This window comes from Neopelma chrysocephalum, unplaced genomic scaffold, assembly GCF_003984885.1.
Source record: "Neopelma chrysocephalum unplaced genomic scaffold, ASM398488v2 Primary Assembly neopelma1_227, whole genome shotgun sequence".
NCBI lineage: Eukaryota > Metazoa > Chordata > Aves > Passeriformes > Pipridae > Neopelma > Neopelma chrysocephalum.
The window spans coordinates 63,880-89,155 of NW_020897889.1; the positions used below are offsets into that span (position 1 = coordinate 63,880).

Genomic DNA, 25,276 nt, shown 5'->3' on the forward strand with positions numbered 1-25,276 from the left:
GCCCGGCTGGCGGCGGCGGGGGCTCCCCGGGGGTCCCCTGGGCTTGGAGAGGGCGGGCGCCCCGACGTGAGGGTGCCTGGAGGGTGCACTGGGCACCCCGGGGGTGCTGGGGACCCGTAATGTTGGGGATGCTGGTGGACTTCCGCGGGGCTGGGGGTTCTGGGGGCTCCCTGGGGTCCTGGGGACCTATTCGGACTGCGGATGTTGGGAGGCACCCCAGGATCCTGGGGCTCCGCAGGGCTAGGGGTACTCTGGGCTCCCTGGAATGCTGGGAACACACAGGGTTGGAGGTGTTGCTGGCTCCCTCGGTGCTGAGGACCTGCAGGGCTGGGGGTTCTGAGGGCTCCTCGGGGTCCTGGGACCTACACAGGACTGGGAGTGCTGTGGGCACGCTGGGTGCTGGGACCCACAGGGCTCGGGCTGTGACAGCCCGGGCTGCTGCAGGCCCCTCTGGAGTGCTGGAGAACACAGGGGTGCTGCGGGGTTTGGGGTGCCCCCTGTGTGCACATGGAGAACCCACCCTGGGGTTGTGCACGGTGCTGTGTGTGTACCCCAGCTGTGCACCTGGGCACCCGGGGTGTGAATTTAAACACTTCATCCCTGAACCCCTCCTGGCAGCAGGGCGAGCCCAAGCCATCACTGCTGACCCTGTGTGTCGTCAGCAGCCTCAAGGGAATTGGGAGGTGTTGGTGGAAGGTGCTGGTGGGCAGCTGCCACGAGGGTGCAGGGCAAGGGGTTGATGGTCTCTGGTGGAGTTGAAGGGACCCTATAACACTATGGGTGTGAAGGGACACATAGAGCTGATCCCCACGTGGGTAAGTCTGTGTATGGATTCTACGCCTGTGGTGTGTGAGCTCAGGGAGGTCTCTGAGGGCTGGAGCGGGTGCAGAGCCTGGGCAGCCCCTGTGGCCTCTCAGCCAACCGGGCTGGTGATGACGACACTCCAGAAATAACAGTCCAGCCCTGAAATTACGCTGCTGAGAAGATCGAAGTGTTTCCCTTTCCCTCCCTGGGTCAGCACTGGTGCACCCACCCACCTGGGATCCGGCTCCTCTGAAAGCAGCCCCAGCCTGGACAGCACAGCCAAAGTGGCCTGGGCAAGTGGGCACAGGCTGTCACAGAGCAAAGGCCCTCCCGTACAGCCCCACAGCAGGGGATGGGGATGGGACAGGGACGGGAAGGTGGGATGAGCCCCAGATACCTCCTGCTGCATCCAGCCACAGACTCTGCAGGTGACGGGCACGCGTGACAGCTGGCTCCATGTGAGCAGCCCCAATCCCAGCAGGTTGCTGGCACTGGAGGAAGCCGTGTGCTTGCTCACTGGTTTCCCTTTAACTCTGGGACAGCCACAGCCCCGAGGTTCGGGGCTTATCGCCTGCGCACAGCTCCGAGGGAAGCGTGCCTGGCTGAGATAAATCAAGTCATGCTGGCCAGGGCTGCTCTGGACTCTGTTCTTCTCACATTCCTCATGACCTCAGCCTTCTGGCTCAGGAGGAGAGCCGGGGAGAGCCCTCCCTGTGTCCAGCCCCAGCCCCACTGTTGGAGCAGCCCAGGCTGCACCGCAGCACGTGGCTGAGCTGGGCTGGGGGCTGCCACAGCTGTGCCCCTGGAGAGGGAAGGGGCCTGAAGAAGCCTGGAGCTTTAAGAACAGCTCTCCCAGGCCTATATCCTTCCAGCACAGGGACCTGGGGAGTCCAAGGGGAGATCACCCCTTAGACCATGAGGCCAAAGGTCCCAGGGGGCTGGCTGGGGCTGGGGCGTGGGGCCTGGATGGTACCTGAGCTGTGCCAAGGTGCCCAGCCTGCCCCATCCCTGACGTGGTTTTTTATTGTAATTGAGCAGAGCAGCTCCAGTTTTGGCCCCAGGTTTCCCGAGCTGGCATTGGTACAACAGCACAAGGGGAGAATACAGGTGTGAGCCCAGAGCAAAGCACAGCCCTGCCTCCGCAGGGTGGTTGGTTCCCTGCGCATCCTCCTCCTCTTCCTCTCGCTGCCAAGCCTCCACACCAGTGCTCTGCTTGTAGCATCCCGCTTTTCTGTGGAAACACTGGGGCTAGAAACAACGCTTTCATGGCTTCTGAAGGAAGCTGGGGTCATGCAGGTTCCCCTGTCTCTGGCCCTGGGGCGTCTGTGTGCCCAGCCCCTTCAGCACCCAGCCCCAGTGCCCAGGGGAGCGGCCAAAGCTCAGCCTTTGGCACCAACATGGCTGGTACAATTGTCCCTGCCACGACTTCAGCCCAGGTGGAAAGTGGCTGCTCTGAGCAGTGCCATGGTGGTGGCAGCCAGGCCCGGACGGTGCTGACAGTGGCTGGGCCGCAGCTGGGGGGACTCGACCTGCTGGCACACTGGGGCCATCTGCCCCCACTGCTCATCCTCCTGGCTCCTGTCCAGCCCCACACCTCCCACCCAGCCCAGGGAAAGTTTGCTAACTGGGGGTTCAGGGGGTGTTTGCACATCATGGGGTCCCTGGGGCGATTTGGACATGGTTGGGAGCTGGCAGGTCCCATCCCCTTGTTTCAGAGCTGGGTGAAAGCAGAAGCTTCTGTCCTGAGTCCAACCCATCCTGTCATACCAAAAGGAATGGGGGGCAGGAGCAGTGGAAGGGTGTCCTCCACATTTGGGCTGGGCGGTGCAGCCACAAGGCTGCTGGTGTCAGCTGAAGGGCCACAGGAGGTGGCAGGGGGAGAAACAGCCTGTCCCTGGCTCAGTGGAGGGGACAGCAGGGCAGTGCTGGTGCAAAGGGCACCTTTGCTGCTGGAGTGGCTCAGGAGGCCTCCAGGCCTCGGCAGAGGAGGCTTTTCCTGTCCCCAGGCAGGACAATACCCGGCCGGGCGGCGGAAGGGAGCTGCCGGCCACTTCCCCCGACGGAACGCACCCGCTGGCTCCGGCTCCTGTTGCTCTCTCTTCCTCCCGTTTGATTTACAGCGTGCGTGGAGCCTGGCGGGAAGTTTGTGCTGGCCCCAGCACTGTTTAATTACCTGCAGCAAGGGCCGTGCGGGGGAGGAAGCCCAAGGCTTCCCAGGGTGGGAGGGATTAGACGAGGTGGGGGATGTGTGGACCCTCTCAGGCACGAAGCCAGCAGCGTGGATGCCACGTGGTGGATGCCAGCATGGAGCCAGGATGCTCCCAAGGGAGGTGGAATGGGTGCTGGCTCAAAGATGGGATGATCCCCAGGAAGGTGAAAGTTGGGGATGTGGTTTGGCTGTGGATGGGTTGGCAGAGGGGTGGGAGAGCCCCAGAATCCATCCTGGAGACTGGTGGGGAGCATCTCATCCCTGCCCGGTTGGACTCAGCCCCGACGCTGTGCCCTGGGCTGAGGGTAGGAGGGTGACAATGCCCACCCAGCCAAGCCTGGCCCGGCACTGCCACAGCTGCTCCACTGGCTCCGTGCAGTCGGGGTGAGCCGTGGGGTGGCAGCCACAGTGCCAGGGCTGGGGAGTGGCAGCTACATCAGCATGAGCAGCAGGTGCAAGCTAGGGGCTGTCACATCGTCCCCAAGCTGGGATATGTGGCAGGGCCAGCCACAGCATCTCTGCTAGAGAAGTCTGGCTTGTCATGGGCAAAGGATTGGGGGATGGATGCGGGTTTTCTGTGCAGCCAAGGCCAGATCCTGTGCCTTTCCCTTGGCAGCACTGAGCCTCAGGTTCCCTGAGGGCTGTGCCCAAGCTGCCATTCCTCTGCAGCATTCCTCCTCCCCTGCTTTCTTCCGAAAATAGCCCATTGCCAAATGCTTTGCCCACCAACAGCTGCTCAGCCCCATGGCCACCTGTGCCCTGTGGGCAGGGCCACCATGTCCCCAGTGCCCAGGGACCCTGATGCTGCTGCACAGCAGTGGTGGATGCTCCCAGGGTGCTGTTTGCCCCATCCAGCTCCCACCAGGGTCACTTCCCACCTGGGCCCCAGCACCTGGATGGTGCCAAATGCTGCAGCAGATGCCAGCTGAATGCTCACAGCTGGAGGCACCCCCAGCCATGAGCTCACCTCTGGACTGCAGCCGCATCCCACTGGCTCTCCTCCAGCATGCCCGTGCCTGGGCATGGGAAAACCAGGGTCCTGGGAAAACCAGGCTCCTATTTCAGTCCCTCCTGCCTTATCACACATTATCGACAGGGAGAAGCAGCCAGGTCCCTCCTGGGGGTCACCCCTGAGAAAGGGATGGGCGGCGTGGGGCACCCCGGGCAGTGAGGATGGACCGATGGGCACCCCAATGGGTGCTGGCAGCTGCCCACAGTCACGTAGCCTTGCCAAAGCATCGATTCCCTTTATCCAAAGCAAACTTCCCTCCGAGAATTGTACCTGTGCAGGCTTCAGCCTCTTTTTTTTTCCTGGCCTGCTCCCACCGTGCGGCCGAGCTCCGGCTCGTGACTGCGCCCTCGGAGCTGGCAGCGTGGCCGTCCCAGCCAGGCTGCAGAGCATTCCTTAAATGTACAAACAATCCCGGCCCCGCAGGCAGCACCGCGCTTGCCCGGCTGCGGCTCCAGCACCAGCCCCGCGGCCCCGGCGCTGGGGGAGGCGAGGGGGGCCTGGCGGATGGCGAGGGGCGGCCACGGAGCCCTCCCCGGACAGGGGGCAGGGGGGTGTGGCCTCCTGGGACTCACCGGCCCCCGGGTCACAGGGTTTGGCTGGATGTGGCCTCGTTGTTGTTGCAGGTTGATGGTCCCCTGGTCAGCAGCATCCCGGGGAGAAGATGGCTCAGCCGGCACCCCTGAACCAGAACCTCCCAGGTAAAGGAAGCGGGGTCGTCACCGGGTAGGGACAGCAGGAGGAGCACGAGGGGGGTGGCAGGGCTGAGCTGTCCCATCCCATCCCATCGCAAGGAAATTCCTCACCACAGCGCCAATCCCAGCACGGAGTGGGACTCCTGTGACACCCTATGGCACCGAGGGTGCTGGGGGCAGACACATTGCACATCGTGGAGGGGAGGGGCCTGCAGGCAGCAAGTTCCAGTTGGAAAGGCCTTCCTGTCTCCACCAGGTCCCTGACTAACTGTCCCTGCTCCTCTTGCAGATCTTGGGGGCCCATTCTTGTACCGGGACCAGGACGACGGGGAGAAGAGCTCATATTCCGTGGAAACCCCCTATGGCTTCCTGCTGGACCTCGATTTCCTGAAATATGTCGATGACATTGAAAGTGGCCAAACGCTCAAGAAAGTGCCGCTGCCTCGCAGGGCGAAGGGGTCTCGTCTGCCGCCCAGCGCCCTGCGCAGCCCCAGCAGCCACACCAGCACCTGGACCTCCACCGAGTCCCTCACCTCCACCGCCAGCGAGGACGGCAGGACCGCGCTGCTGCTGTCCCCGCACGGCCGGGCACCCCTGGAGCCCCCGAGCAAGCCAACCTCCCACCCCGTCTCGCCACCACCGGTGCGGCTGCTCCCACCCCCCACCCGCAAGTGCCTCCTGCGAAACCCACGGGTGGAGAAGACCTTGCTGGAGACGAGCAGGAGGCTGGAGCAGGAGCAGGGCCACTTGCAGGATGCGGGCGGTCCCCCCCGCGGCGCCCTGAGCCAGCCACCCCGCTGGGTGCCGGCGGGCGCCGAGGGGCAGGGGGGCTGGGGCCGGGTGAGCCCCGGCAGCTCCGGGCGCAGCACCCCGGCGGCAGGGCTCGGCACGGCCCCGCTGCAGCACGTGCGGGAGCAGATGGCCGCGGCCCTGCGGCAGCTCCGGGACCTGGAGGAGCAGGTGAAAACCATCCCCCTCCTGGAGATGCAGATCTGCGAGCTGAAGAGGGAGAAGGCGAAGCTGCTGGAGAAGCTGTCGGCAGAGCCTGGCGAGGCGTTGGACCACCCCCCTGGCTCTGAGGCAGGGGCAGGGGGTGAGGAACCGCCCCGATCAGGGCTGGAGAGTGAAGCGGAGCCAGCCAAGGGGCGAGCGAGCAAGATTGCGGAGCTGAGGAAGCTGACGGAGAAGCTGGCGGTGCCGGAGCGGGGAGTCAGGGCTTGGCCAGGCAGGAGCCCCAGGGTGGCTGATAGGCTGTGCCGCTCCGTGGCGGTGGGCGAGGACCGGGCCATGACAGATGCCGTCTTCTACTACCGGTCGCAGCAGGAGGGTGGTGACACACCGGATGGCGGGGCACGGGAACGCAGGGATGCGGCTGTCTGGGTGCTGGAGTCATCGCTGGGGCTGGCCAGCGAGGCGGAGCGGGAGCTGGAGCTGCTGCAGCAGACGGTGGGGCACCAGAAGGAGGTGATTGCCCTGATGGAGGGGCACCTGCAGGAGGCCACGCGGGAGCTGGAGGAGCTGCGGCTGGAGGTGTGCGCCCGCCGGCCCCGCGGGCTGGTGGACAAGGAGGTGACGGCCAAGCCGCAGGTGGCCGAGGCGCTGGTGGAGGCCGCGGTAGCGACACAGAGCCGGGCAGCCGGTGACCCCCCGGATACGGCGGAGGCGGGCGTGGAGTGCTGCCCCCCGACCACCTGTGTCGGGGTGAGCTGCCGCCCCGACGGGCGGGACGTGGCGGTCGGGCCTGACTCGGCTGCCAGCTGCAACGACAAGGGCAGCCAGACCGACGTGGGCAGCGTTGTCCTGGTGGGAGGACAGAAGGAGCCTGGTGCAGGCAAGGAGGCAGAGCCTGGGGGGGACAAGGAGGTGGAGCCTGGTCCAGGCAATGGCCCGAGCAGCCTTTCAGTGCAGGGCATGGGAGCAACGGAGGGGATGTGCCCAGGCAGCCTGGCCCCCAGACCAGCTGTGCTGGACATGACACACAGCAGCCAGGAAACGTCCCCAGCACGGGACAGTGGAGCCACCCCAAGCCCTGCAACCGGTGAGTCGGTGCCTTGGATGACACCAGGGTCTGGGTTGGGATGTTCCTGTGGGAAGGGAGAGGATGGCCCTGTTGGGGACAGTGCCTGCAGGGCCAACACTACCTGCAGCTGCCCATGTCTCTTCCATACCCGCCCTGGGGTCTGGTGGGTTTGGGGTGCTTGGCCAGCCTCAGGAAGAGACTATTTACAAGAGCATGTAGTAACAGGACAAGGGGGAATAGTTTCAAACTGACAGAGAGTATGTTTAGATTAGGTGATACTAGTGAAAAATTCTTCCCTGTGAGGGTGATGAGGCCCTGGCACAGGTTGCCCAGAGGAGCTGTGGATGCCCCATGCCTGGAAGTATTCAAGGCCCAGGTTGGAGGGGCTTGGAGCAAGGTGGTCTAGTGGAAGGTGTCCCTGTCCATGGCAGGGGAGTTGGAACGAAATGATCTTTGAAGTCCCTTCTAACCCAAACCATCTTGTGATTCTAAGATTCTAAGATTCTTACTCACTGGCCCCTGACATGCACCTCTTTGCCCGCAGGAGCCCTGAAGTCCATCATGAAGAAGCGGGATGGTCCCCCCCGCAGCGAGGCAGAGGGCAGCAAGAAGAGCCTGCAGTTTGTGGGCGTGCTGAACGGGGAGTACGTGCTGAGGGGGCTCCTGCCACCCCCATGAGCCAGTCCTGGCCCCAGCATCCCTATCCTGGGCTGGGGGCACTGACAATGGCAGGGCCTGGAGGGGACCAGCCAGGTGCTGTGTTGCCACCCAGGATTCTCCCTCTGTGCAGGTATGAGAGCACATCCAGTGAGGAGGAAGAGGAAGAAGGTGACAGCTCCTCTGAGAAGGGTTTGGGCGACAGCTCTGACAGCTCGGAGCAGGGAGACACCGAAACCTCGGAGGAGGAGGCCGGGGAAGGCGCGTGTGAGACAGGACAGGAGTGTCAGGGGACTGACGTGGCCCTGCCAGAGCCACCCGAGGTGAAGGAGAAGTAAGTGCTGATGGGAAAGGCTCCCTGGCCCTGAGCAGCTGGGAGCCATGGGCTGGCACTGGCCCTGCTGGCTTGGGGCATCTGCCATGGCTTCAGTGCAGCCGATGGAAAAAACACATTCAGCTCCTGCAGAAACCATTCATCAGGGAACAATGCTTCCAGCTTCTTGGGTCTGCTAAGGAAAGGACAAGAGGCCCCAGATGCCTCTTTGCTGCAGAAGATAGTTTGGAGGGGGACAAAAAAAGCCAACAGTCCTCAATGGCATTTTTCAACAAAAGGAAAAAATTTGGCCTAAGAATGGGTAAATCGTGCCCGAGCACATCCGTATAAGGCTCCGTTCTGCGGAGGTTTGCAGAGGCTGAAGCTGCCAGGCTGCAGCCACCGGGCTGGAGGTTGTGCCTTGGGGAGCTTGTGGAGGCTCACAGGCACTGGGGAGCTCCATGGGGGGACTCGGGGTGCCCCACCCCAAGGGTTTGGTGGGGTGATGCAGACCTCTACAGAGATGCCCCCCTGCTCTCCCCAGGTTCGAGCTGAGCCCCAGGATGCGGGAGGCCTGTCTCATCGTCAAGACCCACCTGGGCCACCCCGGTGCCACCAAGAGCAAAGAGGTGGTGAGTGAGTTGCTGGGGTGGCTCACCCAGCCCCTGCCAGCATCCCCCCAGGGCTGGCCCTCCCCAGAGAGGGGCCAGCAAAGCCTGGCTCAGCACCTTCCCCCCAAATACAGCCCTTTGCTCCAGGCTTTGTCCCAGATACCCCAAAACCTTTGTGGACTCAGCTCAGGCCATCCCAACATGGGTTTGGGGGGTTCAGGGTCTGGCCTTCACGCAGCCCCCTCTGGAGCAGGGATTCTGCTCCCCACCAGGCCACCGGTGGGGGGTGGGTGCAGGGTGGCCCATGCAGAGGCTTTGGGGGAGCCCCGGCCCCAGCTCAGCCCCTCTCTGCCCACAGCTGGCCAGCAGCAGCCTGGTCCTGCAGGAGTGGTTCCGTCTGTCCAGCCAGAAGTCGTCCGTCCCCGACACTGTTGCCAACCACCTCCTGGCGTTTGCCGAGGTCTCACCGGCTCTCCTGGCCCACGTGGTGAACCTGGCAGATGGGAACGGCAACACGGCCCTGCACTACAGCGTCTCCCACTCCAACTTCCACATCGTGCGGCTGCTGCTGGACACGGGTCAGTGCCCCCCACCCCTGGGCCATATCCCACATGGCCTGCCAGGCACAGGGGGAAGGTGCTGGAGCAGAGGGGCAGGGAGAACTGCCCGGGGCTGTGCCCGTGCATGGGTAGGGGGGTGAGAGCCTGGATTTCAAGGGGGGACCCATCAGCAGTTCTGTGCCCACAGGGCTGTGGGATGGCTTACAGCACCCAGGCAGGGCGGGAGCCAGGCACATAGCTTGGTCCATGTTTCCCACCAGCCCTCCAGCATCCTGAGCCCCCTCTGCCCACCCCTGCAGGGATCTGTAACGTGGACCACCAGAACAAGGCCGGGTACACCGCCCTCATGCTGGCAGCGCTGGCGGCTGTCGAGCAGGAGGACGACATGAACGTGGTCCGGAGGCTCTTCAGCATGGGCAACGTCAACGCCAAGGCCAGCCAGGTTGGCACGGGCTGGGGGCCACCACATCCCACCCCTCTGCCCACACCCCCAAGCAGCTGCCAGAGCTTGGCTCCTCCAAGGGCAGGAGCTCTAAAACCTGGAGGGGTCAGCACATGGGGAGGGCATCACCTTAGGAGCTCCTCCTGGCTGGCACAGAGCTCTCGGCAGCGGCCCTGCAGGGCAGGGGGCACAGGCGGGTGGCACAGCAGGGGCAGGGGTGGCCTGGCAGTGTCCCTTCCCTGCAGGCTGGCCAGACTGCGCTGATGCTGGCTGTGAGCCACGGCCGGCAGGAGATGGTGGAGGCCCTGCTGGCCTGTGGGGCCGACGTGAACCTGCAGGACGAGGAGGGCTCGACGGCGCTGATGTGCGCCTGCGAGCACGGCCGCGCCGAGACCGTGAAGCTGCTGCTGGCTCAGCCCACCTGCAACGTCTCCATCGTGGACAGCGTAAGGCTCTGCCGCCGGGCTCGGGCAGCCCCACGCCGTGTCCTGTCCCCCCACCCCTTCCCACGTGCTCCTCCTTCCTTTCTAGGATGGCAACAGCGCCGTGGCCATCGCGCTGGAGGCCGGTCACAGTGACATCGCTGCGCTCCTCCACGCCCACCTCAATGGCACGAAGGCTCAGCTGCCCGTGAGTACCACACCACTGCCCCGGCTCCTGCCACGGCCCACACTCAGGTGGGCAGGGCGCCCCAGGGGAGGGGACAGGGCCGTGGCACAGGTGAGGGTCTCCAGGAAGGGGCTGCAGGAGCACGAGCAGAGCATTCCAGGTGCCACATGCTCAGAATAGCCCTGCTGGCCCCGACCAGGAGTCACTGGAGGGGTCTCTGGTGACGTTTTGTGACCGCTCTCTCTGCAGCAGGCGACATCACCGACAGCCACGAAGAGCCCTGGGAGTCCAAAGAAACCAAATTAGAGTGACCTTGGGATCCAGCCAGCGGCCACCATCAGCACTGGGCTGCGATTCATGTCCCCTCGCCTCCCACCCCTCTGTGCCAAATTGCTCTCTGCAGCTTTAGTCCTGTCACTAGCGCTGTCCCTGAGCCTCCCTCGCCCTTCTCCACCCAAACGTGGCCACCTCGCTGCACCAAGTGACAGGAGCCAAGCATCAAGTGACCTCGGGACGGGACATGCAGGGAGCAGAAGTCACCCCATCCCCTCTGCTCCCTGCCATGACCACCACAGCTGCACTGCCTCGGAGCCCTCTGCAAGGAGGGAACAGCAGAGAACAAACCCAGCAGAACCAGCCCCTGGTTTGTGCTCTCTGGCAGCAGTGCTGGTGACACAGAGCCAGGAGGGCGAGTGACACTCCTGGCCCTGAGCAGGGTCGCAGTGCTGTGCAGGATGTTGGGAAGAGGGGACACCAGCTGGTCAACGCTGCCTTGGATGTGGGCTGGGAGCACTTCCAGACTGACATACTTGCTGCCCTTCTTTTCTGGCATTTCCTTTCCTGGCTGAAATCTGTTTTTTTTTTCTTTTTTCTAGCACATGCACACAAAGCAAAAAAATTATATTGCTTGGCCAAAGGATGGAGTTCCACATGAAATCACTCGGGATTTGTTCAATGGGAGCAAAATCTCTGAGCAGTTGGGGCTGCAGCCAAGTGACAGAAGGGGCTTAGGGCCAAGGATGTGTTTGGGGACTGAGCCTGTCCAGCTAATACCCCACATGGGGTCCTTCTCCCAGAGGAAAGAAAGCAATTGCCTCCTAAACATTTCCCCGTTTAACCAGTCCCACAGACTATGCAAACAGCCAGAGCCCACAGCCCAGTCCCTCTCTGCCCACTTTCCATCCCAAAGGGCAGGAGAGAGCTGAGGACAGTGTCAGGAAAAACAGATGGGCCAGAAGAGCTCAGAGCACACAGGTAGGGCCTGTGGAGGGGAACACGTACGTCAGAGAACGTGTGTCTTTGCAAGTGTGAGTGCAATGTGGGGTGGGAACAGGGTAAGGATAAGGACCAGGAGGAAAAAGGGTTTTGCGTGGGAAAGCAGCTCTGCTCTGAGCCCTTCACAAAGGTAACCTGTCACAGCCCCCATTCCTGCTCCTTGGCCCAGCCTCCCCCTAACACTTCTGCCCCTGCCAGGCCTGGTCTGAGCTGGGAAACATCCCCTAAAGAAACTATAAATCTCCCCCCCAAAACTCCCTCTGGGCACCACACTGCTGCCCTCTTGGTGGGCCCGTCTCAGCTTTGCACTGGAGTTATACACAGCGCTCACTGCCACTCTCTAATACACTACTCTGTTTACTGCTATTTTAATACTGGTGTTTATTTTTAAGATATAAATAAAATTTAAAGTTATTTTGAAATATTACAGTGACCACCAGCGGTCTCCTGCCTCCTTGTCATGATAAAGCCCCCGAGAGTTGCAGCGGAGGCACAGCCCCCACTCTGAGCTGGTGCCCCCACATTCCAAGTCATTCCCTTCAAGTTTATGCACTGACTACATCCCTCAGTCTGGTTTTCCTCCCACAGAACTGTCCCAGGCAGGTGCAGTGGTGTCTTTGCAGGAACAAGCGGGATAAGGGATCAGCCACAGCCCTTCACCACCCCTGGTTCTCTGTGGTGCTGCATCATTAAGGGCAATCACCAGACTTGAGTGTGGGGATGCAAATCACCTCCCTCCTCACGTGGACAGGGACCAGGCTGATCCCACAGGGATACAGCCCTGAGCCACCCCCACTACATGGTTTCCCTCTGTCTGACTGCAACTCACAGCTGGTGGCTCCCGTCCCAGTCATTCCACAGTCAGGGCTGGCAGGGGCCAGAGCAAACACTCCTGGGTCACTGCTGAGGCTGTGAGGGAACAAACAGCAGCCAGAGATGTAAACTCTGAGGACTTCTGGCACTCAGGGCCAGTTCTGAGCTCTGCTGTGTCCTACAAACCAGGGAGCACAGCCTTGTGTGGTGCTCTAAAACTGAAACAACCCCAAAAAATCAAGAACCACATTGAGCAACAGCGTGAGCACATTGACAAGGGCTTTCTCCAGGGCACAAAATTCACCTCAGGCTGCCCATGAGCTTCCCAGGGCACAACTAACACCTGGGAAAAATCCCACGAGTACTCTTAAACACCAGCCCTACAGCAATCATCATCTGCTCAAGTTTAGCAATCTGCACATCTGTCCCAGCAGTGCTCAGCTCAGCTTTAGAACACCCAGGCTCTCAGTCACACTACCACTGAACTGCCTCAGTCAAGCTCAGGACACTGCAGGACAAAGAACACTCAGAGATCACAGACCAGGGGCTGCAGACCTGACTTGGCTTAAACACACCACAAACCAGGACTACTCCAAGCTGACGGAAAACACCAGTCCTTAAAAACCAGCCCTTGAACCAGGACAGTTTTCAGGCTCATTCCTAAATTTTTCAGCCATACTTTTGCTTCGTGTAATATCCTAAAACAATAAATGTTGCTAGCTGATCTTGTGGTGGAGGGGAAAGCTGAAGAAAGTGAGATAGAGGAGTCAGTAAATCAAAGGGGAGAGACAAGCACTTGCTTTCTGCATGTGATTGACAGGAAGGACAGCAAGTAGGTGTATTTATAGCAGCATTCAGAGAACAGCTTACTGAGGACAGACAGACAGAAGCAGCAGGCTGTTGCTTTGCAAGCTGGTACCAAGCTTGATTTCCAACTTGTGATTAAATTCCACTGAGGTCCTTTAAGTTTCTGGCACCACTTCGCTATTACATACAGAAAACCGCTTACCAGGAAGGTCAGGATTAAGGCTGCTGTAATCAAAACATGGTTATTTTTGTTGTGACAGGTCAATAAAGATGCAATAACGCAACGATATTACAACGAATGCATTATGTGTAACCCCAGCAACAATCAGGGCGCGCTGCTGTCCCTGCTGAGCCCGAGGAAAGCAGCAGGTGCTCAGGTATGAGACAGAGCTCCCAGGCGCTCGCTGAGTGAGACCCGGGCACGGGGCTACTGGAAAAACCCTTTATTGCAGTGACAACACCACCACGCTCCGCCCCACCCGCCAGGCTCCATCCCCTGACGGACGATACAGGGACGGTCGACAGGCTCCATCCCCCGATGGACGATCCAGGGACGGGCGCTGGGGCAGGTCCCGCTCAGCGCAGCCGCCGGGCCTCGCGCTCCGACTCCAGCAGGGTGAGAACGTCTCCCTCTCGCACCGGGCCCTTCACGTTGCGGATGATGGAGCGGCTCGTGTCGTCCATGAACTCAACGCGCACCTGCGGGGGCGGCACCGCGTCAGCCCGGCCGGGCCCGGCCCCCGCCCCAGCCCGGCCCGGCCCGGCCCGCTCACCTGCGTACACTGCCCCTGGGACCCGGTCCGGCCCAGCACCTTGGTGACCTGCGGGGACAGAGCGGAGGGTCAGCGCGGCCCTTGGCTCCCCGAAGCTCCTCACACCCACCCCGGCCCCCCGATGCCCCTCACACCCACCCTGGCCAGCTTGATGGGCTGCACGCGGCTCGTGTCCATGGCGGCTCCGCGCGGAAAAGAGCGGCGCCTCCCCGCGCCGCCTTATATAGCGCCGAGTCTCGCGAGACCCAGCGCGCCTCGCGCGCGCGCGCTCCCGGCACCTCCCGCGGCGCTGCCCTTCACGGCGGCCCAAGATGGCGACGGCGACGGGAATCATCCAAAAGCTCCGAAACTTCCTGGCGGGGGTGAGCACAGCGCCGGGCCCGGGGGGCCGAGAGCAGCCCCTGCCCCGCGGGGCGCTGCGCTGCGCCACCGGCTCCTCGGAGCCCCCGGCGCAGCGCGGCGGCCGCCCCGCCTGAGCCGCTCCGGCCTTGCCTTGCCTTGCAGCGGAACCTCCAGGCGAAGCTGGCGCTGCGCTACGGGGAAATCTCCAAGAGGTGCCGGGGCCGGGCCGGGCGGCGGGCGGGGCGCGGAGCGGAGCCGGGGCGCCGCCGCTGATGCTCGGAATGCTCTCTGCCCAGGACCCAGCCGCCGCCGCGGCTCCCGGTGGGCCCCAGCCACAAGTTCGCCGATAACTATTACTGCGGCCGGGACGGGCGCCGCGAGTCGCTGCCGCCCGTGGTGGTGGTGGCGGCGCAGAAGACCCTGGCTGCAGGGGCACAACCCGGCAGGTAGGTCTGGCCCGGGCGGTGCTGTCGCTGCTGAGCGGGCTCAGCCCTCATTTACACCAGGAGCGCGGTGCAGAGTTACCCAGGTTGGTAGAAGAACGTGGAACTAATTGCTTGTGTCGGTGTCTCTTTGCGAATAAATGAGGTGGTAGGAAGTTCAGTTACTGTGCTCTGGAGCACCTATGTCTAGCTCTGGGGCATCCAAGAAAGATGTAGATATGTTGAAGCAAGCCCAGAGGAGGCCACAATGATGCATCAAAGGCTGGAGCCCCTCTGGAGACAGGTGGGAGAGCTGGGGGTGTTCACCTGGAGAAGAGAAGGCGTGGGGGAGACCTGAGACACCCTTCCAGTGCCTAAAGGGGCTCCAGAAGAGCTGGAGAGGACTTGGGACAAGGCCTGGAGGGACAGGACAAGGGGGAATGGTTTCCCAGTGCCAGAGGGCAGGATTAGATGGGATATTGGGAAAGAATTCTCCTCTGTGAGGGTGGTGAGGCCCTGGCACAGGTTTTCCAGAGCAGCTGTGGCTGCACCATCCCTGGAATTGTCCAGGACCAGTTTGGACAGAGCTGGGAGCAACCTGGGCTAGTGGAGTGTGTCCCTGCCCATGGACATCTTCAGTGTTCCTTCCAACCCAACCCAAACCATTCTGGGACTGTGACTAACAGACCCCTCCAGGACTACTCCAGCCTGAACTGATTAAATCTGAGTGTGATTTCCATAGAGTTACTAAAGCTTCTCCTCTCTCTTCTTTCCTCTACCACAGTTCAGACTCTGCAGTGACAACAGCGCAGAAAAAAGCAGTGACACCAGGACCACCACTTAGGAAGTGGGAGATTTCCAAGGACCAGCCCTACCTGTGAGCAGGGAGTGAGCCAAGGCTACGTGATGGGCGCAGGTGCTTCCAGAGCAGCTTCAGCAGGGAGGCTGTGGTGGATTTGGCTTCAGGAGTGCTGCAGGGAGCTGATATCTTACTAATAAATGTATTTAAAGCTGTGACTACACCCCTTTTCTGTTTTGTCTGTTCTGAGTTATTCAAGTTACTGCTCTTTAACTCCCATGTAAGGTTTGCTTGATGGAATAGCCACACGGCACAGGGATTTGAGCACAGGCTTGGGGGATTTGTGAGCTGTAGATGAGATGCCAGTGAAGAGCAGAGCTGAGTAAAGCACAGCCTTGCCCACAGGGCCCGCTGGTGCTCTGGTTCTGAAGGAAGAGACAAGTTCAGCAGCCTGGGGCACTCCCACCGCAGTCCCCTTGTCCTGCTGCGGCCACACGCTGCTCGGGTGCTGAGCAGCCCCCCCTCCCCGGGGACAGCAGGTCACGAGCCACCGCGGTGCTGATGGTTTTCCAGGGAACCGCGGGAGAGCGCAGCTGTTCCCGGAGCTTGGAGGGGTCTAATCCAGGCAGCGGCAGCTCCGTGCGCTGGCGCCGAGGGAGTGCTGGAACGGGCAGGGGCAGGCGAGGCGGGAGCGCTGCTTCGGGAGCGCTGTCCGGACCGAGCCGGGCCTGTCCCGAGGGTCCCTCCGGCCCCCGCTCACGTGACACCAGCCAGGACCCCGCCCACCCTTCGCGCCCCGCCCCCCGAGCACCCGATTGGTTGGTGGAGGGCGGGCCCGGGCGCACGCGCTCTGCATCCGTAGCGGCGCGGAGCCCCGTGTGTGCGGGCCCGCGGGCATGGCCGGGCCGGGGCTGCCGGGGCTGGCGCTGGTGCTCGCGGTGCTGCTGCCGCTGCCGCCGCCGCCGGGGCTGCCGCTCCCGCCGGAGAACGGTGAGTCGGGGGAGCGGCCGGGCGGGCGGCGCCCATTGGCTCCCCGCGCACGCCCTTCGCTCTCATTGGCCGGTGCCCGCGCGCGCCGTCGGCGCGGGCTGTGAGGGGGGTGTGTGCAGGGGCTTCCCCTCCTGCCCCCCCCCCGCTCCCCCTCAGCCCCTCACACCGTCCCCGCAGCTGCCCCGTCCCTCTGCCCCCCGGACCAGTTCCAGTGCGCGCCCGGCGAGCGCTGCTTCGCCCGGGACTGGCTCTGCGACGGCCACCCCGACTGCGAGGACGAGGAGGACGAGCAGGACTGCGGGACCGCGACCCCGGCGGAGCCGAGTCCCGGCGGCCCCGCGCTGACCTCGCCCTGGAGCTCGGCGGGGCCGCCCGCCGGCAGCGCAGGTACGGGGGGCGCGGGGCGGCGGAGCGGACGGAAGCCTTTGTTCCCCGCTGTCTCCGGCCTCTCCGGGGCAGCTGCGGGTCACTGTGGGTGGAGGAAGCGCTGCGGGGGACCCCCACGTTCAGCTTCCTCCGGTTGGGACGGCGCTGACGACCCCCGGGGCTTCCTCGGGAAGCGCCTTTGTAGGACCTGCTTCCTTCTTCCAGAACACGCAACCCCCAGCGGCTCCCTCCCAACGAGCCGGCGGCACTGGAGTCTGTCTGCCTCCCGAGCTCCTCTGATCCCTGGGGAATGGGCAGGCTGAGGAGAAGAGGATGAGGATGAGGGAGGCAGCTCTGGGCCGTCCGGTGTCCGGGCAGTGTCTGCACGCCCAGCACGGCCGGCGCCTGCTGCTCGGCTCCGTGGGGTGTCCTCTGTGCTTGGAAGTGCTGTTCTGGCTTCCCTTACCCGGGGGTTTCCGTGGTGTCTGGGAGCTGCAGCACCATGAGTGTGGAGAGGAGGGGCGTTACTGCAGGTGTGACAGGCTGGGTTTGGGTTTGGTGCCTGCACCAGGTCACTTGGCAGGTGGGGAGATGAGCTGTGTTTTGGTTGTACCTGTGGCCTCCCAGTGTCTTGAGGACAGGTCGAGATGCTGCAGCTCCAGCTGGGAAATATCCCAGCTTTCATTGTTAGCATTTCCAGTAGGACTTTTTTCCTCCAATGTGGGCTAATCACAGTGGCAGATAAATTGAAAAAGACCTTTTGGCACTCTTGAGGTGAGCTGGGAACTCAGACAGGTGTGGGTTGGAGGTTGCTTTGAGTGCTGATTGTAAGGTGAGTTGGAAGCCTGATGGACTTGTCTCTCTTTCCTCACAGAGGCTTCAGCTACTCCTGAGCCTGGGGTCTCTGTGCCATCGAGGAGTCAAGGTTACACGTGGATCTTGATTGTTGCAGGTATGTGAGACACAGAGTGCTGCACGTGGTCTTGGTCCTGCCATGGGCTATAAATTGAGTATCTTGATGAAGTCAATTCCAGACCTGTATAAATAGCTGCTTTTGCTGTGCTGGAAGGGCTGAGGGAGGCCTGACACCACAGTTAATTATTGCTCTGCCTGGGATGTGCTGTGTCCTTGGGAAGGCCATGCCATGCGATCTGACACTTACCCACCTCCTCTCTGTCTGTCCTTTGCCCTCAAGGGAAGCTGCTCATCTCTGGCTGTTGGCTCATGGTGTTGAGCAGCAGGGCCCAGTCCTGATGCCCAGAGCAGGGCAGTCAGTGAGTCTCTGCTTGTGCATTCTCCTCTCCAGGGCTCCTGAGCATCCTGGTAGCTGCGAGTTCTGTTGCTGTGTGGGGCCTGTTCAAAGCAAAAAGCCGATCTAACACTGTCAATCTCGAAAAAGCATCCAGGGAACAGCTTATGTCTGACAAGAGCCAGACAGGCTCCTTTCCCTGAAGGGTAAGTGTCTTGCACCCATGCACTCTGTATGCCTGAGAGAGAAATGCCTTCTTTCCCTGTGTTTCTGGCCTCTAGAGCTTTCCCCTCCAGGAGTAGCTTTTCCCAGCTTTCCTGCTGCTGGTCAGCCAGGTGCTGGGGGTTTCAGTCTGCCCTGAAGCAGCAGAACTCTCCCCTTTCCTCTGCTGCCAAGGACATGGAGCACCCATACTAAGCTACTGATCTTCTGGTGTGGGTTTCTTTCTTCCACTTTGCGCTAACTGAAGTCAAACCAGGTTTTTGCTCCAAGGACTGTCAATAACCAGGTGTTTTTCTGTTTTGGTAACAGGGATCTTTATACTGAGGTGACGAGGTGGGACTGGCCTGGTCTCTCTCGTGCTCACCACACAGCCTGACTGAATTGGACATCAGCTCAAATCTGGGTTGTTACACTGAATACCAAGAGGATGCTCCCTTTGGAAATAGGTCTTAGACTGTGGGACTACTTTGGCTCTGGAAATAGCACAGGATCTTCCCTGGCACTGTGAAATCAGCCCCCACAAAGGTGGTAGGAATGTCTTCGTTGTTCTGAGCTCCAGTTGTTAATGCTGATTCCCACCAGCGTGGCCTTGGACACAAAGATGTTTTTCTCTGTGAAATGCCAGGTGCTGTTCACTGGTTCCCTCCACTCCCAGCCAAAAGCCTTTTTTCACCTGCTCCATTCTTCCCCCTGGATTTTGTCAGGGAATAGGGGCTTCCTAACCCATTTCCATAGGAGCTCACTGACTCTGCACAGGCCAGACAAATATTCCATGTTTGCACTAGTGTTTGATGCTGCTCAGTTCCACAATAGGTGGCTTTTACTGACGGTTCCACCATGGGATGACAGTTAAAATCTTTCTGTTTGCTCTCGCTTTGCTGTGCTGTCACCTGGACCAGTGTGGGGCCAGGAGCTCCTTGGCCCCCAGGCAGGCAGCTCCTCACACACTCCCTCACACAAACATCTCCACTCTTTACTGACCTGCTCTGCCCACCCCGGTGCTGAACGCTGGCTGTGGCTCCTCTAACACTGTTAATGGTGCCTTCCTTAAAACTGTTCTGACATGAGTGGTGTCTCTTGGGGGTCTGTACTGGGGCCAGTGCTAGTCCATGTCTTCATCAGTGGTGTGTAGAGTGGGATCAAGGGGACCCTCAGCTAGTGTGAGGATGAGACCAGGCTGCAGGGTGCAGCTGGGAGAGGGGTTTGTCATCCAGAGAGACCCTCAGGCCCATGGGAACTTCATGAAGGTCGATAAGGTCAAGTGCAAGGTCCTGCACCTTCATCAGGGCAACTGCTGGAGAAGAGACAGCTCCCTGAGACTGTGCTGTGTCTTGTCCATGTCTAAAGGGGGGTTGTAAGATAGATGGAGAGAGGCTTTTCTCCAAGGTCTGTACTGACAGGACAGGGGGCAGCAGTTACAAACTGACAGAGGTTGGGTTTAGGTGGGAGAAGAGGAAGGAAGGTCTTATGGTGAGGGTGGTGAGGCTCTGGCACAGGTTGCCCAGGGCAGCTGTGGCTGCCCCATCCCTGGGGCCAAGTTGGACAGGGCTCTGAGCACCTTGGTCTAGTGAAGGTGTCCTTTGAAATAAGCCATGTGGAATAAGCCATGTCTTGGGTCAGACACTGTGTGTGGCACATGGAGCTCCAGCCAAAGGGCTCAGTGCTGTGTGTCTTGGAACTGGCTGTGCAGGGGCAGATTAGTGCCTGGTGCCCTTGGGCCACGTGCACCTTGCACAAATGTTCACTGAGTGCACAAAGCTGCTGCCTTGGCTGCTGAACTCTGTGCCTTGAGGGTGGGAACTTGTCTTGCCAAGCAGACACCAGTCATCAGCCTTGGAGCAGGGATCTTCCACTCCTGGATAGCGTGTGAGCGCTGCCATACCCCATGGGAGAAACTTCTAAATGTGGTGTGGAGTCCTGAGTTATTCCAGGGCTGCTATTTTTAGTACCAAGGAGTCATTTGCAAGGGCGCACAACCTTTCTGTTTCCATAGGGACAGGTGGAAATAGCTGTGGTAACTGACACAGGAGAATAAAGAATGTGAAACTAATGACTGCTGGAGTCTTTAATTTTCCCGGACTTGTGCATTTGCTTAAATTCTGTACTTGGGAGTTCAGGAGCTGCATCACCTTTGGATTGTCACATCCTGGGAAAGAGGACTCGTGGTGGGTGGGCTGGCACAGCCAGTAAGGGGGAGCAAGTGCTGCTGTTCTTGCCTGGGATGGACATGACTCCAGCATGCACCAGCTGTAGCAGAAAAGTGAAATACAGGGAGCAGAGTGAATGGAGAGGGTGGGGACAGGAGGAACAGATGACACTGGCACTAGGAGTGCTGTTGCCAAGCAGGGGACAAGTGGGGAGTTCAGCCTAGAACAAGGTGAAAAAACTGCCTGAACTTGTCCCTTCTTTGTCAGAGCACGGAGTGGGGAATCCTGCAGAGCGGGAAGGGCTCCAGGAGTCCCAGCAGGACAGGGCTGAGCTGGGGGCCACAGAAGTGCTGGTGCTGTCGGGGCCATGAGGCCAAAGTCAGCTGTCACCAGCTGGTCCCAGATCATCCTCTGAGCTCCAGCTGCCGAGCTGAGCCCAGGCTGAGCCTGGTTGGTCTGTGGTGTGGGGCAGAGCCCTTGCTCTGTTCAATGAGGAGCAAGGCCCGGAGGCAAACTTGCAAGACCTTGCAGGTTTAGTTTACTGCTCCCTGAGCCAAGTGCTTCAGGGTTGAAAGAAACATATTTTCTGGATCTTGTGCCAAAACAAGATCTATGTTTTGTGACAGCAATTTCCCTTCCTCTGTCTGGTGCCAGAAGTACTTTTGTTGTCCTAATCCCATGGCTCAGAAACTTCAATTGTAGTGGAGCCTGAGCTGGTTTTGGGCCAGGAGCAGCTTTGTGCTCCAGGTCTCTGTGTTTAATTAGACCAGTTCATAGAGATCAATGTGATCAGTTTTACATGTTGAAGCAAGGTCATGTTCCAGGGTAAGGCCTCAAAGATAAGCCTGTTTAATTTTGGTTCCCCTTTTACTTGGAAATCCAAAGGATTATTTCCTCCTTTTCAGTTCCAATAGTTCAGGGGAACTTTTACTGCCTACTTGCATTTTCAGTGTCCTGTTCCCTGTTCTGCCCCTGCTTGTGGGACTGGTGGGGCTGAAGGCTGATGTGATGGCACGGGGCAGAGCCACAGGAACAACCTGTCCCACAGGGGATCTGCTCGGGCACTGCGTGGAGACTGAAGTGATTCCTTCACCTCATCCCCTGTAAATCTGCGCTGTGGGGCTTGAGGGATGAGCTGGGAGGTCACGACCATCTCCCTTCTCTGGCTGTGACAGCTGACAGAGCCGGGGCAACTGCATTAGTGCTTAACGAAGGGCCGGTGCCAAGAGCAGCATCTGGTGTGGGGGTACAAAGCCTCTACAAATCCTGCATGTCTGCACCTTCCTGTCCCACCAAGGCAGGGCTGGCAGGGGTAAACTGAGGCAAGATCGTGCTCTTTCCAACTTGGTATCACAGATGTCCTTCTAGGAAACAGGCAGCGTGTGGCAAATGCAAACAGCTAATAAGAACAGAATAAGGGAAAAGAGAAGTGCAGGTCTGGAAATAGTTCCTTACATAAAGGACTAGTGCCTCAATCTCATTAGTGTCTTAAGGAGCGGGCGCTTGGCCGCCTCCGACTCCTGCGACGCGAACCACAATCTGATCAGCAATCGGCTTTGGGACCCTGGCAGGTGCCACGTGGCACCAGGACAGGGCAGTGCCCCCCGGGCAGCCGCTCCACGGCTCCTCCGAGCTCGCAGCACTCATCCCAGCCAGCCTGTGCCCGGCGGGAGCGTTCCCATGAAGCCAGAGCTGCTGTCCCACGGCCCCTAACAGGAGTCCCGGCTTCCGAGGGCCAGGCACCATGAGGCAGCTGGTGACCAGGCGTGCGAGTCTCTCGGCCAGCCTGAAGATAGGGGATCACCAGGGCCGCCGGAGGACCCTGGAGGAGGAGGCACTGCACATCCCCTTTGCGCAGGACAGCCTGGTGAAACAATGGAGCTCCATGCAGAACGTGGCAGAGGGAAACGAGGAGAGCGAGACTCCCATCCAGAGGAACAAGTACCTGCTCAACATTAATGTGGGCGGCAAATCGTTCCAGATAGCTTGCAAGGTGCTGGCCCAGTATCCCATCACGAGGCTTGGGAAGCTGGCCCTTTATACGGACCCTGAGAAGAAGATGCAGCTCTGCGATGACTACTTGGTGCAGAAGAACGAGTACTTCTTTGACAGAGATCCTTCAGTTTTCCACTACATCTTCCACTTCTACCGCAGTGGGGTCCTGTGGGTGATGGACGAGATGTGCCCCAGTAACTTTGTGGAGGAAATCGAGTACTGGGGGATCCATCTGAAATACTCCCAACGCTGCTGCCGGATTCTGTTCGAGGAAAAGCAAGATGAACTCAATGAGTACCTGAAAATAGAGAAGGAGCTGGAGGCAGAACTGGAGCCCCTGGACTCGGGGAAGCAGTTTGATGGCAAATTTCTGGGTGGGTTTCGGAAGATGATCTGGAACCTCATTGAGAACCCGTACTCTTCTGTCCCAGCCAAGATCATTGCTGTCATGTCGAGCTTCTTTGTGCTTATCTCCATTGTGGGCATGACACTGAGCACAGTGGAGGAGATGAAAAACAAAACAGGGAAGATGTGGATGGAGCAGATGGAGATGATCTGTGCCATCTTCTTCACTTCTGAATACCTCATGCGGCTCATATCCTCCTCCAGCTTCAAGATCTTTCTGCGGGCAGCGTTTAATGCCATAGACCTGGTGGCCATCCTGCCCTTCTACATCCAGCTCCTCTTTGAAAATCTGGACGAAGCAGACACGCTTTACCACGAGGAGCTGCACAAGGTGGAGAACGTGAGCAAGCTGGGCAAGGTCCTCAAGCTCATCAAGCTCATGAGGATCTTCCGCATCCTCAAGCTGGCGCGCCACTCCACCGGCCTGCGGGCCTTCAGCTTCACCATGCGCCAGTGCTACCAGCAGGTTTGCTGCCTCCTCCTCTTCATTGCCATGGGTGTCTTCACCTTCTCTGCTCTCATACACTCGGTGGAACATGATGTCCCCGGCACCGACTTCACCAGTATCCCCTGTGCGTGGTGGTGGGCAGCGGTAAGATGTGCACAGCTCCTTCCGGAGGGGTGCGGGGGGCTCCGTGGGTAGGGGCTGCCCTGCTGCTCGGGGGATTCACCACTGCTGCAGGCCAGGGGGCAGGAAGGGCTCAGCCCTTCTACCAACCCAGTAATGGTGGGAAACCCAGAGCCCTGCATGCTCTGAGAAAAGAAATCAGAGGTTGGGACCGAGCTCAGAGGCTCAAAAGCTGGTGCTGGGGTGGGATGGTGGGACAGAGGTGGTGGCCTAGGAACCTCCAGGCCTGAGTTACTGACAAGGGGAATGTGACTCAGCCCAGGCTTTATCTGTCCTGGGACCCAAGTGTTGGGTGGATGCGGTTCAGCCCCCATGGGTATGGGGGCAGCCACTCAGGGCAGTCTGAGGCTTGTGCAGTATCACAGCCCAGCTGGGCTTGAGAGGTACAAGGGAGTTGAGATGGGGGACCCAGGGCTGCATGTGGGACCCATGGTCACATTATGCCTCGGTCTGTGTCCTGAGAGAGGACACAGATTGGGGTGTGCTGCCCCTGTTTGCTGCCCTGCTTGCGCCTTGAGCCAGCAGCTCAGCTGAGCTGAGCACTATAATAAACCTGGGATTGACTCCGAAATGGGGAGTATCTAAAGCACTTAAAACCCAGGGGTTACAAGGGCATTTTGATTTACAGATTAAATGATCCCACGGATCACTTCTGCCCTCTTGGCCACCACAGATTGCCTGCTTCAAATCCATCCCTCCTCAAGGAAGGGCAAAATCACTCAGCAGCATCACCAGGTTCGAGCCTTTCAATGTCCCAGGCCGAGCCTGTCCCTGGGAGCACAGCTCCCTGCAAAGCCCAAACCTCTCTCCCTCAGCTCTCACCTTGTCCCCATAGCCCTACTCCCTGATCACCAAACGTGGTGCATTTCTGGGCAGTGCCTGCTTCCCTTGGATGGAGGCTCCAGGAAGATTTGTTCCTGCGGGACTGGGCAGTTCCCGGGCGGGAAGCCATGGAGCCGCAGCTCGCAGGGGCAGGAAACTGCAGCAGACACTGACTGCTGGGGAGGGCTCAGCTCGGGGTGTCCAGCTGGCCTGAAGAGACACATGTGAAGTGGGAATGGAGCAGAGAGAGGTCTGACCTCTGATCTCTGCTCTGGGGCTCAGCCAGCAGCACTCCACCCTTGTGCTCTCCAGGCCTCCCGGGCGCAGATCCCAGGCTGTGGAGGCTGCAGGAGTGGGGACAGCTGAGCTGGCTGCTGTCACTGTGTAATGCTGGTCCAGGTGACACCTGGCTCCCACAGAGGGGCAGGCAGGTGAAACCCAGCACCATCTGGTGGGGTCTGCTGGGCTTGTTCCCGTGGGATTTTATCTTTTCCCGTCCTCACACAGGTCAGCCTCTCCACCGTGGGCTACGGAGACACCGTGCCTGACACAATACTCGGCAGGATGGTGGCATTTGTCTGCATCTCCTTTGGCATCATCCTCAATGGCATGCCCATCTCCATCCTCTACAACAAGTTTTCTGACTACTATGCCAAGCTGAAGGCTCATGAGCTAAGCCAGTCACAGCAGCTCTCCAGGAGGGTCCACCTGAAGCAGCGAGTCCTGCGGAAGCTGTCGGAGTGCTGGAGAGCCGACCCCCGCTATCACCGCTGACCACAGGCCCCCCACCCCCCGGACACCCCCTGCCCTCTGTCCTGACCAGCAGGTCCTGTCCTCCAGGGAGGCTCTGAACCGTGGGCAGTGAGTCACAGAAGCGTGCAGGGCTCTGCAGTTGCACAGGGACCACTGCCAGCTGGGCCCCCTCCCTGCTGTGTGCTGGCCACTGTCCTGCAGAGCCATCAGTCAGAGCCACCCCTGGAGCTGTCTCAGGGCAGGGTGTCTGTGTGTCTGTCTGCATGGGCCGAGGTGTGGGGCACCCTGGAATCACAGGGAGTGAGCAGCAGGATGTGTGGGGCTGAACTGTCGCCTGTCTGAGGATGGTGGCCCACTGTGACACCTGCCCAGGTGCTGCTCTTCTCCCCGTTGAGTGGAACATGCACAGGCTCCCCCTGCCCAGGGCCCTGTGACTCCCCTCCAGCCGAGCAGATGAGCAGTCCAGGCCAAGTCCAGCTTGGAGATTTGGGTGAAGGTCTGCAGGAAAGGCTGCAGCCATGCACCCTTCCAGACAAACC

General features: G+C 60.2%; 5 protein-coding genes across 6 annotated transcripts in view; 4 read left to right on the top strand and 1 right to left on the bottom strand.

Moving 5' to 3' along the window:
* KANK3 (KN motif and ankyrin repeat domains 3) overlaps positions 1-11,637 on the top strand; it is a 13,119-nt gene extending 1,482 nt beyond the window's left edge. The window contains exons 2-11 of one of the 2 annotated variants that reach the window (XM_027703437.1): positions 4,649-4,723; positions 5,007-6,755; positions 7,282-7,381; positions 7,528-7,728; positions 8,252-8,339; positions 8,677-8,896; positions 9,178-9,320; positions 9,566-9,766; positions 9,852-9,950; positions 10,179-11,637. In XM_027703437.1, coding sequence (XP_027559238.1) covers positions 4,687-4,723; positions 5,007-6,755; positions 7,282-7,381; positions 7,528-7,728; positions 8,252-8,339; positions 8,677-8,896; positions 9,178-9,320; positions 9,566-9,766; positions 9,852-9,950; positions 10,179-10,235 — 2,895 coding nt within the window. In that variant the 5' untranslated portion in view covers positions 4,649-4,686 and the 3' untranslated portion in view covers positions 10,236-11,637. The remainder of the gene's footprint in view (positions 1-4,648; positions 4,724-5,006; positions 6,756-7,281; positions 7,382-7,527; positions 7,729-8,251; positions 8,340-8,676; positions 8,897-9,177; positions 9,321-9,565; positions 9,767-9,851; positions 9,951-10,178) is intronic. The other variant, XM_027703438.1, reaches the window with a different exon arrangement.
* Positions 11,638-13,245: 1,608 nt separating this feature from the next.
* On the bottom strand, positions 13,246-13,822 carry RPS28 (ribosomal protein S28). Its single transcript, XM_027703441.1, has 3 exons — positions 13,736-13,822; positions 13,598-13,645; positions 13,246-13,523 (listed from the first exon to the last, which is right to left on the bottom strand). The coding sequence occupies exons 1-3, from the start codon at positions 13,772-13,774 to the stop codon at positions 13,401-13,403; spliced, it is 210 nt and encodes a 69-aa protein (XP_027559242.1). The 5' UTR covers positions 13,775-13,822; the 3' UTR covers positions 13,246-13,400.
* A 41-nt stretch (positions 13,823-13,863) lies between these two features.
* Positions 13,864-15,383, top strand: NDUFA7 (NADH:ubiquinone oxidoreductase subunit A7). The gene is made up of 4 exons (XM_027703440.1): positions 13,864-13,959; positions 14,102-14,151; positions 14,236-14,385; positions 15,146-15,383. The coding sequence occupies exons 1-4, from the start codon at positions 13,909-13,911 to the stop codon at positions 15,240-15,242; spliced, it is 348 nt and encodes a 115-aa protein (XP_027559241.1). The 5' UTR covers positions 13,864-13,908; the 3' UTR covers positions 15,243-15,383.
* Positions 15,384-16,056: 673 nt separating this feature from the next.
* CD320 (CD320 molecule) lies at positions 16,057-20,037 on the top strand. Its single transcript, XM_027703446.1, has 5 exons — positions 16,057-16,150; positions 16,328-16,537; positions 17,391-17,468; positions 17,823-17,971; positions 18,297-20,037. The coding sequence occupies exons 1-4, from the start codon at positions 16,057-16,059 to the stop codon at positions 17,966-17,968; spliced, it is 528 nt and encodes a 175-aa protein (XP_027559247.1). The 3' UTR covers positions 17,969-17,971; positions 18,297-20,037.
* A 1,841-nt stretch (positions 20,038-21,878) lies between these two features.
* On the top strand, positions 21,879-24,769 carry LOC113977365 (potassium voltage-gated channel subfamily V member 2-like). Its single transcript, XM_027703439.1, has 2 exons — positions 21,879-23,126; positions 24,492-24,769. The coding sequence occupies exons 1-2, from the start codon at positions 21,879-21,881 to the stop codon at positions 24,756-24,758; spliced, it is 1,515 nt and encodes a 504-aa protein (XP_027559240.1). The 3' UTR covers positions 24,759-24,769.
* Positions 24,770-25,276: the final 507 nt, after the last annotated feature.